The sequence below is a fragment of the Orcinus orca genome, chromosome 3, assembly GCF_937001465.1.
Source record: "Orcinus orca chromosome 3, mOrcOrc1.1, whole genome shotgun sequence".
NCBI classification, from domain to species: Eukaryota; Metazoa; Chordata; class Mammalia; order Artiodactyla; family Delphinidae; genus Orcinus; species Orcinus orca.
In genome coordinates, this window is record NC_064561.1 from 69,156,445 (window position 1) to 69,172,107 (window position 15,663).

At 46.6% G+C, this 15,663-nt stretch overlaps 1 protein-coding gene across 2 annotated transcripts in view; it reads left to right on the plus strand.

Moving 5' to 3' along the window:
* The window catches only part of SIL1 (SIL1 nucleotide exchange factor), a 305,088-nt gene that overhangs the window by 4,682 nt on the left and 284,743 nt on the right, over positions 1-15,663 (plus strand). The window contains exon 1 of one of the 2 annotated variants that reach the window (XM_049708077.1): positions 8,315-8,349. The exons of the other annotated variant lie outside the window; for it this stretch is intronic. Coding sequence (XP_049564034.1) covers positions 8,318-8,349 — 32 coding nt within the window. The 5' untranslated portion in view covers positions 8,315-8,317. Of the gene's footprint in view, positions 1-8,314; positions 8,350-15,663 lie in introns of those variants that run through there. 2 annotated transcript variants of the gene reach the window in all.

The following is a 15,663-nucleotide window of genomic DNA, read 5'->3' on the forward strand; positions in this document are numbered from 1 at the left end:
GAACCCTGGTCTGGGAAGATCCCACACGCCGTGGAGCAGCTAAGCCCGTGTGCCACAACTACTGAAGCCTGCGCTCTAGAGCCTGCGAGCCACAACTACTGAGGCCATGTGCCACAACTACTGAAGCCCATGTGCCTAGAGCCCGTGCTCTGCTACAAGGGAAGCCACTGCAATGAGAAGCCCATGCACCACAACGAAGAGTAGCCCCCGCTCGCCACAACTAGAGAAAGCCTGCCTGCAGCAACAAAGATCCCACGCAGCCTAAATAAATAAATAGATAGAAGATAGGCAATGTGGTACAAAGAATAGTTGCAAAGCATCCTGGGATCCTGGGCTCCCTCAATGGCATGTAGGGAAACATCATGGTGACATCAGCTAGAGCAAGACTAATTCCCAGTCCTTCTTGTTGTTGAGCAAGTTCCAAGACTTGGCTCCCTCCTCACATGCTTCCAATCACCCCTTCATTTGGTTTCTAGACTCAATTAGTTAGTCTATTTCCATACCACCCCCACCCCCACAGTGTCCAAATTGGCCCTCCAGTACTGAAACCATGTGCCGGAAATTCATTAAGCTGAACACATGGGAAATTACAGAGGAGATTTCACTTGTCACTTGGGCTCAAATATAGAAAGTAATTTTAAAAGGACAGTGGCAAGAGGCTATTTTTATCTTGCTTGTTTGTGCTGAATTTTCTTATCTTGCTCTCTCTCATTCTCTTCCTGGCTATCTCTCCTCTTCTTTGCTTCATCTTTAAAATAAATGTTGGCCTTTTTAATCTTCATCTTAAGTTCTCTTCTCTTGCTTTATGGAGTCTTTTGTCTGCCTTTGTCATTCATTTATTCATTCATTCAACAAATATTGAATATCTACCAGGTCCTGTGCTGGGCACTAGGAGAATACAGTGGTGAATAAGACAGACGTGGTCCTTACCATTATGGAGATTACAGTCTGATGAGGCAGGTGGACATCAGGTAGATTGAGTTCGGTTTTGGTCACAGGAAAGCCTTGAGGGAGTTACTGGCACCTTCTGATGCTAAGTTTAACCTGAAGAAATGTGCACGTGAAAACAGCCCAAATCCCAGCATGTTTGTGGGGTTAAAGAAGAAACTAAATATATCAGAAGGAATGCAAGGAAATGGAAGACACAGGTTTCTGTGTGTTATGTACAAGCCCCTGGGGTAGAGAGAACATGGATTTGACAGTCAGATGTGGATGTGATTCTGACTCCACCACTTAAATATTAGTGGTTTGACCTCTGGACCTCAGTTTCCTCACCTATAAAATGGGAATTGTAATCACTACATTTTAGGTTGTTGTGATGATTAAATGAGATAGCATATATAAAGGACGGGGCAGGTGCCCAACATATGTTGCTTCCGTTCCCATTACCTCCTTATCCCACCTTTAAATCTCACAAGTACAAAAAAAAAAAAAAAATCCAGTCTCTCATTTGATGGGAAACGAGGTTCTTCAGTTGGTGTTAACGAACCATATGCCCTGAGAAATTGGTTACTACAAATTGCACTATACATGCAATTTATGACAGATTACTCCCTTATTCTGGGGTAAAGGAAAGGCAGTAAAAAAATGAAATTATACAAAAAGACTGAAATAAGGTATAACAAAGGACTTCCTCACCATGAGGGCTGGAAATATGAGTGGATGCCTCAGAGAGCTACAGAATCTTTTGTTTCTAAGAGTACCTGTTTAGACTGGGTTAGGGAAGGTCGACCTGGAGGTAAACCTGCCAATCTCTTCATGTCCCATTTAGCCTAGGGAATCTTTTCAGGAGGAATTGCTGTTCTTCCTTTTCCAAGCCAGGCGTCCTCTGGGGAGATGAATGCTGCCAAGAAGGCTTATTGCTCACAAGGAAAGGAAAAATGGCAGCTGCCATCCAGGCACTTAATAAGTTCACTAAATTGAGAAGCTGCTGATTTGGTTTACCTGATTCCACCCCCCCGATAAAGAAGAGATCTCTTCAATCAGAGGTTCTTTGAAACTGAAAAGGAAGCCTGAGCTCCAACTGCAGAAATTGGCAGAGGCAGCACTCAAAGGGATAAGCCCCGCTTGGCAGGCGACACCAGAGTTCCTGGATTCATTCCCCCGCCCCCACCCACAGGAAATTTCAGGTTGCCTTTGTTCTGCTGATTTCTTTTCAAGGGGCATTATTTTAGCTGTCCTTTCCTCCTTTACCACCATTTTTCTTTCTTCTTCCTTCTTTTCCTTATTCTCGCTTTCCTTCCCTCCTCTCTCGTGCCGCCTCCATTTCATTTTCTCCATTACCCCCTCCTCCCAATCTATATCAGCTGTGGGATCTCGTCGCCTACCCCACTGGGATTTCGGTTCCAAAAACTTGAGAATTCCTTCTTCTAAAGTAACAGTATTATGCTGCTAACAAAGGTGCTGCTCTGTATATTTAGAGAGCAAGGTTTCGGCAAGTGTAGTCAGGTACCTTGGGGGAAGACCTTTCAGGCAGGATTTTCAGAGCCTTTCATATGCTAATGAATCGTGAGTGTCCATGGGGAAGGGGGTGCTTAGAATATTGGAACCCATTTTCCCAAACCTCGTGATCTTTTTTCTTCTCCACAGAGCATATCCTGGGACAGGTGGTCTTTGGAACACATTTCAGAAACAATCATATCATGTGCTAGGTTTTTTTAAAATGCTGTAACATTCATCATCATTTGATTTTTACAACTACCCTGTGATAGGACAGGGAAGTTATAATAGCCTCACTTTATAGATGAGTAAAACTGAGGCGCAGAGAGATTGCATGCCTGGCTCATAGTAACATAGCTAACCAGCAAGCAAAGCTAGGTAGGTCTTCTTGTTTATGGCCCTACTCTCTCTGCACTGCCTTGTACTGTGTTTAAATATAATATATATGTGACATCGTAATATGGCATGTGATATACGATATAGGATCTAAAAGACATACATACTATAAGTAGTGAATTATGACATTCATTTTTTCCCCATTCAACTAAATATGTATTGCACATCTATTATGATGTGCTTATCACTTCACTATTCCAGGTGCTGGGGACAGAGCAGTGACCAAAATAGACAAAAACACAAATTCTTGCCTTCACGGAGCTTACATTCTAGTGGGGGAGATAGAAGTTATATGAGATAAATATGTAAAATATATTCTGTTATATATGTTACATTATATATACATATGCCTTATAATCATAAGGGCTAAGAATAAAAATAGAGAAAATGATAGGCAGATGTGGGAGATGCAGATAAGGGGTGCAGGGGGGTCAAGGAAGGCTATACTGAAAAAGGCTACGTTTGAATAAAGACCTGAAGGAGATAAGGGGGTGACCATGCAGAGGTTTAGGGTGCCTAGGAGGGTGCTCCAGCAGAGATAAAAGCAAGTTCAAAGGGCCTCAGGCAGGAGTGAGCCTAGGGTGAGGGTGAGCTCGGGAGAGGGTAGGGTGGTAGGAGATGAGGTTAGAGAGATTGAGGGGTTGGGGTCCAGATGCCAGCTCTTATAAGGAAATGAAGTGATATAATGCAGATGATATGCCATGATACAATATTAATAATACCATATGACAGGTCTATTATGTTACTACATAACAAATTACCCCTAAACTTGAAGAGTTTAAAACAGCAAAAGCTTATCTCACATAGCTTCTGGGGGTTAGGAACTGGGAGCAGCTCAGCTGAGCTGGCTGAGGGTCACTCGTGAGGCTGCAGTCAGGCTGTCCACTAGGGCCTCAGTCATCTGAAGGCTTGCCTGAGGCTGGAGGATCTGCATCCAAGCTCACTCACATGGCTGCTGACAGAAGGCCTAAGTTCCCTCACATGAGCCTCTCCATAGGGCTGTTCACTACATAGCAACTGGCTTCCCCCAGAGAGAAAGTAACCAAGGGGGAGCCACAGTATCTTTTATAATCTAATCTTGGAAGTTACATACCTTTACTTCTGTTATATTGTGCTAGTCTCACAGATAAACCCTGGTGCTATGTGGGAGGGGACTACAAGTATATGAATATCAGGAGATGGAGGCTGGCTACCATAACTGGTTTAAGGAAGAAAACGTCCTCAAAATAACCAATACTTCAACAAATGTGTGCCAAATATTAGCATGTGTCTCCCAAAACACTGGAGCTCACAACCCCATGTGGGTTGAGGCCTGAACAGGGACACACAGAGAGCGGGAGCTTCAGAAACCCACTGTGGGCCTGAAGGTCTTATTTCAATTCTGCAGGAGCATGTTTCTTTCTTCAAAGCCCCACTTCCTCTAGGCCTGGGCTCATTATTTCATTCACCCAGTTAACGCAACGTGGAATAATCGTAGTTAAACCTGCAAAGAAAAAAAATGCTTTGAGGAAAGCAGTAAAACTTCAAAGGCAGGCTAGGACCTCTCTGGGCAATTTAACCTTGAGATGACACTGGACTTTTATGAAGGGCAGAGACAACCCACCTACCCCTCCACACTCTCATGGATCTTCTTGTGAAGGCTTCCTGCCTGGTCTAAAAAGAATGATGACAGGGAAGAGAGTATTTGCTCTGTCCCTGAGGCCCAGCATTGGGTCTGTTCAGAGACAAAGACATGGCCACCTGAGACCCAGGCAGGTCTCCTGCCGACTCCTGCCAGGTTCAGCTTTGGCTATGCAGCCGGAGTCAGCCAGTTTCCTAAGTTGAACAGCAGATGGCATCGCAGCCTCAGGAGCGAGCATCCCAGACTGCTGGCAAGAGCAGCAGCACAATTAAGAACTCAGACTCCTGCTTGGCATCTGGGAGTTAGTTCCTGGGGTGGGGACCCCTGCCTCCCCAGCTCCCAGCTCAGGAAGTTTCTGCTCTGTGCCTGCAGATTGGGATATGGTCAGGCTGGTATCTCAGAGAGTAGAGCTTGGAGCCCCCAGTTAGGAAACAGATGATGAATGTAGGGTCTTTTCTACGATCCTTTCTGAAAAAGATGAAAATCAGAGGTTGCTGTGCCCAGAGCTACTGTGTTTTTCCATCACCGCCTATCCCTTGCTTGTGAGGGTCTGCACAGAGTATATCCTGGTTGGGGGGGCTGACAGGCCCCTGGCAGAAGCCTCCTGGGATGACCAGATGGGGCCAAAGACAATTCGAGGGATCAGAGGGCTCTGGAAAGCATCTGAGGAATCCTAAGGACTCAGTATTGAATCTCTTTTCTCCCTAGTGACCTGAATGAGGAGTCAAGCCCCAGAGCTTTCTCCTAGCAACACAGGGAGGGTTCAGTCCCGCAGGCCTGCTTTTTGTGCCTCAGTCTCCTTCCTTCTCTCTGTATTTCTGACTCCTCTTCCTTCACCTCTCTGTTCCACTTTTTCTCTTCTTCCTTTTCCCTCTGTCACCTGTGTCCACTGATGTCTTTCCCTTTGTGGATCTCTTTCTTTCTCTGCTCCAGGATAGCAAGGAAAGCCAGTTACCAAACTGCCCTGGCAGAGTGCCTGTGGGCACTGGGCTGCAACACCATTGCCCGTCTTTAGGGGCTTGGACCTTCTCCACTCGGTCCACCCTCCCTCATTCCCTTCCTCCCTGCTGCTGCTGCTGCTGTTTGATGGCTGGTCCCAAGAAAACCTGTAAAAAGGGAGGTCCAGAGGTCACCAAGAGAATATATCTCCCCCCTCAGAGCCTGTGCTCCTTGCTTTGTAGCTATGGAGAGGAAAGCCCTCAGGGGCTTCCCAATAAGACTGAGATCCACTCAACCTCCTGTTCACTAGTTACCCATATATGCCACTAGATTGTGAACTTGACAGCAGGGACTGTCTATCTTGTTCACTGCTGCATCCATAGTGTCTAGTACATAGTAGATAATACATATTTTGTTAAAAACAATAATGAGAGGATGGATGGAAGGATGAATGCTATGCTCTGTACTAGGTGTTGAAGTACTAACGTGAAAGGTGCCATCGCAGTCCATAAAGAGAGAGGAACACCCAGAGAAGCAGTAATCCATAATAGTAACTATGTGGATGGTGGTGGTTGAAGCTGCAGTGGCTGTCTGAGTCTGCACTGTTAAGACAGAGAAGGCTTTGTTCACTCACCAATTCAACAGTTGTTCATGGAGAGCCCATTAGTACTAGACTCTGGGTTATAGCAGGGGATAAAGTAGGCCCGCAGTTGGGTCTGGGAGATATGAATAAATAAATGGGTAGTAACAGGATAAATGCTGTCTTAGGGGAAATAATGGACACTGGGGGCAGAAAGCAGAGGCAGCTCGCCTAGTCTGGGGGGTTCTGGAAGGCTCAGTGGTGAAGTGAGTTCAGGCCGAGACCTGCTTGAAGGGTTAGTGGAAGTCAGCTAGGGAAGGAGAAGGAAAAGAGAATTCCAGGCCAAGGGAACATCGTGTAGGGTCAAGAGAGAACAGGCAAGTTTCAAGGAACTGAGAAAAAGTGTCAGGAAATCTGGCTGGAGTACTAGTATGGTGGTAGGCTCAGCTGAAAGACACGCATCTAGAGAAGTGGGTGGGAGTGGGGTGAAAGAGCTGCCACACCAGGTTAAGGATTATGGCTTTACCTTGACGGCATGGGAAACCATTAAAAAGTTTTAAGAAAGGAGGTGATAAGATTAAGTTTACATTCTAGAAAGATGACTCTGGGTACAGTATGGGAAATGGATAGTGTAGGGCCAGAGTGGCATCCTAGAAACCAGTGAGGGAGTAGTCCAGGCAAGGAATAACAGCCTGAATGGTGATGATATCAGTGGGGATAAAGGTCATGTTTGAGTCAAGACTGGGGATAATTAGGAGTTTTCTTGGTAACAAACTTGGGGTGGAGGGGATGTTGGCATTCCTGAGAGAGAAAATGCCTGTGCAAAGATTTCAAGAACTTGTCATGTGCTGAGAAGCTTGTGTGGTTATGTATTTTTAGCTGGTGAGAGGGCATGGGGTAGGTGTTAGGAGATGAGATAGAGAGGAGCTAACCTTTGCTGAAGAGCCTTGGAAGCCCAGGGTGACCCCTTTTGTTAGAGTTGGGGGAAGAGGGGGGAGGTATGGCGATCCTCTCCAGATACCTGAATTATCTGGAGGCTTCCAGAGGGTCCTGGTTCATCCAGACATCTTCAGAACAAACGTATTACCCAGAAACTGAAGGACAAGGGCAAACAGTATCCAAGGAGGTGAAGGAGGATGTGGGAACTGGAGGAAGCAAGTGGACCAAGACAAGGAGTGGGGAAAATAGAAAAAGACTGCCTACCAAGCACAGCCAGGTAGCAAAGCTGGGTGAGATAGGCCCCATCAGAGCCTGGAACTCTCTCTTCCAGCATTCTGTAGTCTCTGGATTCTTTTCCTGTCTGTCTCCAGACCTCAAAACCTCCTATGGACATCTCTAATTTTTCCCCCAAAAAAGAGATTTGGAAAAGGCCGGAGAGCATGGACCAATTAGTGTAATGCTTAATAAATTGGGCTCTGCTTCTTCCTTGATTTGCAACTTTGGGCAAATCACTTACTGGAGCCATTTTCCTCACCTATGAAGTGGGGACAATAATAACGTCTACCTCATCGATGCTGAAAGGTTGAAATGAGGTAATGTGAACAGAAAGCTTACACAGTGAAGGTTCTCAATAAATTTTTGGTGTTATTGAGATTATGATATGAGCCAAATGGGATGTGGGGGGCCAAGGGGGTACAGAAAGAGATAGGAAGGGATGTAAGTGAGGTGGGCCGAGTAGAAGGGAAGTGAGTTCCAACCTGTACAGATTCTTCATTGGCTTCCATGGCCTATGAGACAAAATCCTCCACCAATGCTGGTTCCTGCCTATCTGTCCTGCCTCATCTCCATTACTCCCAACCTCACCTAACAGACTAAACATAACACACGCTACTACCTCTGATTCCCAGAACATACCAGGTTCTTCAGTGTTTACATGAGCTATTCTTCTGGAGAGAAAATGACTTCATACCAATATACCAGGAAGCTTTCAGAGACCTGGGGCACATGTTAAGAGGGGACCTAGGGTGAGTCTGTTGTGGGAGGGGCATGGGCGACTAAGGGAGGGAGGAGCAGGGAAAGATAATATGGCTCAAATAAGTGGCATTTGACAGAGTACTTAGGTGAGGGGCAGGCAGGCTGGTAGGCATGCTTCTCTTGGTAGTGAGGCTAAGACTGGAGAAAAGGGAAAGGGGAAGGGTTTAGGGGAGTCCCAGCACATACCTGGTCTTCCAGCCCCTCCCCCATTTTCTCTTTCCTTTCTCCCTTTAGGGTCCGCGTTCTCTGGGAGGGAATTGCAAGCCTGGGAGTGTTCCCCAGGACTTACTTGTTTCTATTAGGAGATGAGGTTCCAGGACACAAAGGTCCCATTACTATACTCTGTGGAAAGTGCCTTATGAGGGCTTATGCGAAGGGCAATGGGAGCCTGGAGACACAGGTAGGTAACCCAGCCCCTGGGAAGGATTGGCAGAGGAGGGAAGAGGGGCAGCAGGGCCTCAGGGCAAAGGAGTAGATGATCAAATGCAAAAAGGTTTCCAGGAAGTGGGTACAGCTCAAAGGGAGGCAGGTTCTGCCTGGTCCCTGTGGAAGATAAACGTATTCTTCATCCCTCTCCTTTCCTCCATCTCCAGAACAGAACTCTTGTGCCTCCTTCTCCCAGCCCGCCCTTAGAATCATTGGCTATTAGAGCTAAAAGAAATCTTGGTGACTTGTAGGTCATCCCAGTCTTTTGAATTTTATTTTATATTTTTGGCTGCACCGCGAGGCATGCAGGATGTTAGTACCTCAACCAGGGATTGAACCCGTGCCCCCGGCAGTGGAAATGCGGAGTCTTAACTACTGGACCACCAGGGAAGTCCTCTTTTGAATTTAATAGGTGAGGAAATAGAGACCCAGAGAGAGGAAGAGCTTGTCTAAGGGATCTCAGTGGATGAGGAACTTGGACTCAGAAGTCAGGGTTTCATACTCATCTCTGCTCGCATTTCCCAGTGCCACATTGCCCCCCATCTTCCACCCCAAATCCCAGGGGCAGGGTTTTTTTTTTCCAGGTGAGGACAGGGAACCCTCTATTATCCAATAATAATAACTACAACAACTATCCTTTATTGAACATTTGCTGTGTGTCAGGCACAATTCTAGGTGCTGGGGACATCAATAAAACAAAGTTTCCACTTCCATGTAGCTCACATTCTGGTGTAGAGACCAAGTTAAGTAAACAAACTTGTTCTGTGTCAGGTGGTAAGTGCTATAAAGAAAATTAAGGCCAGAAAGGGGGTCGAATGTGACCATAAGCAGACTATTTTAGATAGGGGCATATATTAGTTATCTATTGTTGCATAATGAATTGCTCTAAAACTTAGAGCTTTAAAACAACAACAAACATTTATTATCTTTCATGGTTTCTGAGGGTCAGGAGTGGCTTAGCTGGGCGTTTCTGGCTCAGGGTCTCTTTTGAAGGCGCAGTCAAGGTGTCAGTCAAGACCCCAGTGTCTGAAGCCTTGACTAGGGCTGAAGGATCTTCCAAGATGGTTGGCTCACAGGGCTTTGACTGGAGGCCTCAGTTGCTCACCACGTGGTTCTCACTATTTGAGTATCCCCATGGCATGGCAGTGTGTGATCCAAGAAAGAGAGCAATGAGGAAGCCACTTTTTGTTCTGCAATAATTTTAGATTTACAGAAAAGTTGCAAGGATAGTACAGAGAGTTCCCGTATACACTTACCCAGCTTCCTCTAACATTAATATCTTACATAAACATGGTGCATTTGTCAAAACTAAGAAATTAACATTGGTACACTACTATTAACTACACTATAGACTTTATCGAGATTCCACCAGTTTTTCCATCAACGTCCTTTTTCTGTTCTAGGATCCAATCCAGGATGACACGTTGCGTTTAGTCATCATGTTCCCTTAGTCTCCTTTGATCAGTGACAGTTTCTGAGTCTTTGTTTTTCATGACCTTGAGAATTTTGAAAAGTCCTGATGAAGTGTTTTGTGGAATGTCCCTCAATTTGGGCTTGTCTGGTGTTTTCTCCTGATCAGACTAGGGTAATCATAATGCCTTTTGTGACTTTGTCTTAGCAGTCACACACTGTTTTGCCATATTCTATTCTTTAGAAAGCAGTCACTAAGTTGGACCAACATTCAAGGCGAGGAGAATTGAGTTCTACTTCTCTCTTTTTTTTTTTTTCTTCGGTATGCATGCCTCTCACTGCTGTGGCCTCTCCCGTTGCGGAGCACAGGCTCCGGATGCACAGGTTCAGCGGCCATGGCTTACGGTCCCAGCCGCTCCGCGGCATGTGGGATCTTCCTGGACCAGGGTACGAACCCGTGTCCCCTGCATCGGCAGGCGGACTCTCAACCACTGCGCCACCAGGGAAGCCCGAGTTCTACTTCTTGAAGGGAATAGTATCGGATAATTTGTAGGCATATTTTAAAATTACTACAGGGGAGTCAGGGAAGGTTTCCATTATAAAGTGACACTTGAGTAAAGACTTGAAATAAACAAGGGAGAAAGCCATGGACATATTCAGGATAAAGCTTTGTAGGCACAGGGGATAGCCAGTGCAAAGGGCCTGAGGCAGGAGTGTGTGCAGCAATGTTTGAGGACTGTCAGGAAGCCAGTGTGGCTTACCAGAGAGAGGAAGGGGGAGAATGGTAGGGCATGAGGTCATAAAATTTGTGGCCTGGGGTTAGGGAGGTAATATAGGGCCCTGTAGAACTACAGAACTACAGAATCCTGTAGTAAGGATTTTGGACTTTATGCTAAGTGAAATGGGGAGCCATTGAAGGGTTTTGAGCAGAGGAGTGACATGATTTTAAAAGGATCTATGGCTGCTGTGTGAATAGACTATGGGTGTCAAATGAGGAAGAACTCAGTGTTCTTCTAGAAGGAGGCTCTTCCATAGTCCAGGTGAGAGATAATGCTTATTGTCTCATTTAATCCCTAACTCAAGGGCTATTACGAGGATTAAATAAGATAACATATTTAGGGTGCTTGGCACACAGTAGGTGCTAAGTATAACAAAGTCTTGAGGAATAGCAGTGTCTAGAGGGAGTAAATGAGTATCTTTGGGTCTCGACAACGTGCTGCTTTTATGGCTCTAGGGATACAAAGAAAAAAAACCTGAGTTTTTGAGGAGCTTAGAATCCTGTGGGTTGGACATTTCTGCAGAGATAATCCCAATTCGACCGGCCAAAATGATTTGACACGGGGGCGGGTCTGGTGGTCCTGTGAGGAATGCCTGGTTTGGGGAAAGTACAAAAGGATTCATCTGACACACAACTTCTGCCCTTGCCGTCTATAGTCTACTCACTTAGAAGCCAGGCTTCAAACTCAGGGCTGTCTGAATCATCAGGCTCACTTCCCAACCACTCTGATATACTGAAATGGAGTAGGAACCTATGGGCCTTCCCCCACCATGTCTTCTGCCTGCCTTTTTTTTTTTTTTTTTTGCGGTACGCGGGCCTCCCACTGTCGTGGCCTCTCCCGCCGTGGAGCCTGTGCTCCGGACGCGCAGGCCCAGCGGCCACGGCTCACGGGCCCAGCCGCTCCGCGGCATGTGGGACCCTCCCGGACCGGGGCACGAACCCGCATCCCCTGCATCGGCAGGCGGACCCTCAACCACTGCGCCACCAGGGAAGCCCGTGCCTGCCTTTTGTCTGTAGAAAAACTTTAGCCAAAGAATACGTTTAATCAGAGAAGTGAGAAAATGCTGAAGCAAAGGAAAACAGTCAACTAAGACCAAATAATCATAGTTTAGTCATTAAACAAAGTCAAGGACCTTTAGTTCCTCCTCAAGGGCTATAGATAATATTCTGAGCCATATCCTGGGAGCTGTCTTGCAGATACTGAAACCCCCACCAGGTGGAAGAAGTTAACTCCATCATGACCAGACTGTACCATGACATAAGTTGCCAAAATTCCGAGAACTTTCCCTCAAAGAAATGGGGACAAATGGACTCTGGAACTGAAGATTAACTGTACTTAAAACAATCAAGATGACACTGATCAGACCACTGCATGACCAATTTCAAGATGACTGTCAAAGCTGACTGTACTGTTTCAGCACGTAGCCCCCTCCCTCTGCCTGTAAAAGCTCTTGCCCCCTGATTGTCAGTGGTGGGGGGGGGTTGGCCTTTGGACAACAGGAGTCTGCCCCCTCCCCCCTCCCCCTCCCCCCCCCCAGTTGGCAGCCTCTGAAATAAAGCAAACTTTCCTTTCCACCAACCTTGCCTCTTTATTGGCTTTAGAGCTGTGAGCAGCCAGATCCCACTTTTCGTAACAATATGACCAACCATGTGGTGACATGGTTCTCTACACTTAACCCATGGCCTTGCTGGTTACAGCCTCGGCAGAAGCTGCTACGCAATGGATTGGGGAGTTTTCAAAACCCAAAGAGAGAGGGAAAGCCAGGCTTATTATCCTCTGATTGGTATTTACTGCAAGTAACAAGTAAATAACACACATAGTGGGAGAGGAAGTAGCTATCTGTTGGTTATGGGACCCCTGTGGTTAAGGCTTTGGTGAGGCTTCTCTGGACAAGGATGTGGGAAGGTCAGTGCTGTGGTCCTGAGACCCCTCTCCCACAGACCCACCAGCACTGGTTCAAAAAACTGCAAAAAAACTGCCCTTTTTCTTTTTTTAAAAGTGTCTGCCCATTTTACAGATGGAGAAAAGTGCCCTCTGCAGGGCACTGAAATCACCAACTGCAGTTCTTTGGATGAGCTTTCTCTCAAAGAGAAACAAAGAAGCAGGGAAGCAAAAAGAACAAGAATGAGAGTGAGACAAAGAAATTGAGGAGGATACAATTGGAGGAAGCATAATTAATCATGGGACCAGAAGAGGCAGAACATCTGAGGGAAGTTACAAAAAAGAAGACAGCTGAAGAATAGGGAGAAGAACAGGTGCTTCTTCCTCACTAAAGAACGGTCACCTGATTACAGCCCCCTCCATGTCTGCAGTGATAGAGCACCTCCAGCACCTGCCCTCAGATCCCCCTTGTCATCATCACCCTGCATGGAGGGCAGGGTGGCATTCACTCCCCAGGAGCTCCTCATCCCTTTGTTCCTTCATTCCTTCAACATACAGTTAATGAGAACCTCCTTTGGGTCAGAAACTGCTCAAGATGTTTGGGATATAGATGTGAATAAGGCAATAAGCACACAAGTGAGTTAACAAGTTCATTGTAGATAGTGGTAAATTCTGAAGAAAATGAAATAGCAGGATGGGGTGTGTTGGGGAGGCTGCCCCAACTAGGGTGTTGTCATCTGTGCAATGGGGTTAATAACAGGACCGTTCTCACTGGGTTGGTGTGAGGATTATGGGAGTTAATACATAAAGCGCTTAGCACAGTGCCTGGCACAGAGTGAGCGCTCATCTCTTGTATCCTAATGTGGGCAGGGCCTGTTTCTCGGACAAAGTTTTGTTACCTTCGTTGGATTGTCTTTCTCTGAAGGAAAGGACTATTATCTATCTTGTTTTCTGCTCTATAGAAAATGCCTGGTGTACAGTCAATCAATACTTGTTGGATGGAAAAATAAATTCCCATTTTACCAATAGAGAAACCGAAGCTGAGAGTTTAGGGGAGTAGAATCATCCAGCTAAATTAGTGGCAGAGCAGGGACTGAAATCCAATCCTCTGGATCAGAAAGACTTCAAGCCCAGGGATTCTTAGAGGTCAGTCCTGATGCCCCTAGAAGCCCACCTGTTCTCTGGATATAGGGGGATGGAAAGTGGTGGGATGTGATGGGAAGAGGTTCAGAGAGGTTTCTGATAACACCTTAAGTAGACTTAAAAGGAGTCCTGTGCCCTGTGGCTCTCCTTACTCTCCCAGCCTCTCTGACCAGCTACAAAGGTGAGAGCCATCCAAAAAACCTCTGAATCTTTTTCACCCCCACTACTGTGGGCTGCTCCCCAGCAGCTAGCCACATGGCTCAGAATCATTCCATCCCTTTCACCACTAAACCCTTGACTGCTGAGATGGCTTTCCTTCTTTCCTTCCTTGCTTCCTCGCTTCCTCTTTCCAGCTTGCCCAAAGCTCTCCCTTTCTCTCCATCTCTAACCCTCTCATTCACTCCTCTCTTTCCAGATCTCTGATCTTCCTCCATCCCTTTTCCATTTTTCCCTCCTTTCCTCCCTCACTTCATAAAGCAATAGCCTTGCTCTTTCCTCCCTAAACTGAAGGGTAGGAGTGTAGTAAAACAAATGGATAATTAACAGAGTACATTTCCACTGTATTCATTCCCATGCAGAGAAGATTTATCAGGGTCTCTCACCCTGCACTGTTATGTAAATGTGGTAATCCAGTGGAAATATGATATCTGAGGAGTCTGAGGATAACGTCACCATTAAAACTATCAGTTACCCACTGGGGCTTGGGTTTGGTTAACTCACTCACTGCCTTGCCTGCCTCCTTCCTTTCCTCCTCTGGGGGGAAAACTTGACAGGTGGCGACAGCTTATAAAAAATGCTTTCTGCCTCCTTGGCTCCCTGGAGGTCATCGGGAGAATCAGATGTTTGTAAAGTGCCTGAGGAATTATAAAGTGCTACATAATTCAAGGGTATTATTATTATTTATTTTATTTTATTATTTATTTTTTGCGGTACACGGGCCTCTCACTGTTGTGGCCTCTCCCGTTGCGGAGCACAGGCTCCGGACGCGCAGGCTCAGCGGCCGTGGCTCACGGGCCTAGCCCCCTGCGGCATGTGGGATCTTCCCGGACCGGGGCACGAACCCGTGTCCCCTGCATCGGCAGGTGGACTCTCAACCACTGCGCCACCAGGGAAGCCCTGTATTATTATTTCTATTGTCACGTGGGCCATCTCCGTGCCTCTTCAATGTGACAGGTGTCTGCTCTGTCTGCAAGCCTGGGCTAACCCCATGCTTGGGTGTCTGTCACCTCCTTCTTTTGGCCTGCACCTATAAGCAATGCTCCTTCTTTTCTCTCTTTCTAAGTAGCGCTTGGGCACTCAAGAAGCACGTTGATGTTTGTTTGTCCGAGAAGTTTAATAGGAAGATAAACTCCTGAGGGGGATGAGAATCCTAGGAGTAGCCCTCCACATTCCCACCTCTCAGGAGTGGAGAGTGGGGCAGGTCCACAGAGGCAATGAGAATAGGAAGGCAGGCTAGGGTCAAAGCCCTTAGCCCCAGTCAGACTTCAGGGCAGCTGTACCGAGGGCCTCAGGATTGCATGTGCTGCCCTACATTACTCAGAGGCTGTGCTCAAGGAGGACTACACTGCCCTCTGTTCCCAAACAGGCAGAAAAGCCTGGTGGTAAAGAGTCCTGGATTTCAGTCCCAGTCTTCTACTTTCCAAATTAATTCCCCTCACTCTTCTCACTTGCAAAATGGCAGTGATAATAGTACCTGCCTTACAGGGTTGTTGTGAGGAATAAATGAGAAAACTTATGAAGTTCTTAGTAGGTAGTAAAATAATTTTGTTGTTGTTTTAAGTGTTGCTCAGAATGCTTTCTGCATCATGGGCAATACCCTTCAAAGGCCTGGCTGTGGGGATATAGCTCTTACTTGGCCACCTTCCCCAAGAAAGGGCCCCTAAATATGGGTTGTGCCTGCTCCCCTAGAGATCAAGCTGTTTCACCCCAGCAACCCCTGGGGGCCGGAGCTGGGGGACCGGAGGAGGCAATGGAAAGGCAACAAGAGTTTTGAGCGGGGTGGATGTCTCTTACATAGAAATGTCAAGAGTCAGAGCTGGAAGTAGAGGAGGTGGCGGGGGTGGGGGGAGGAGGGA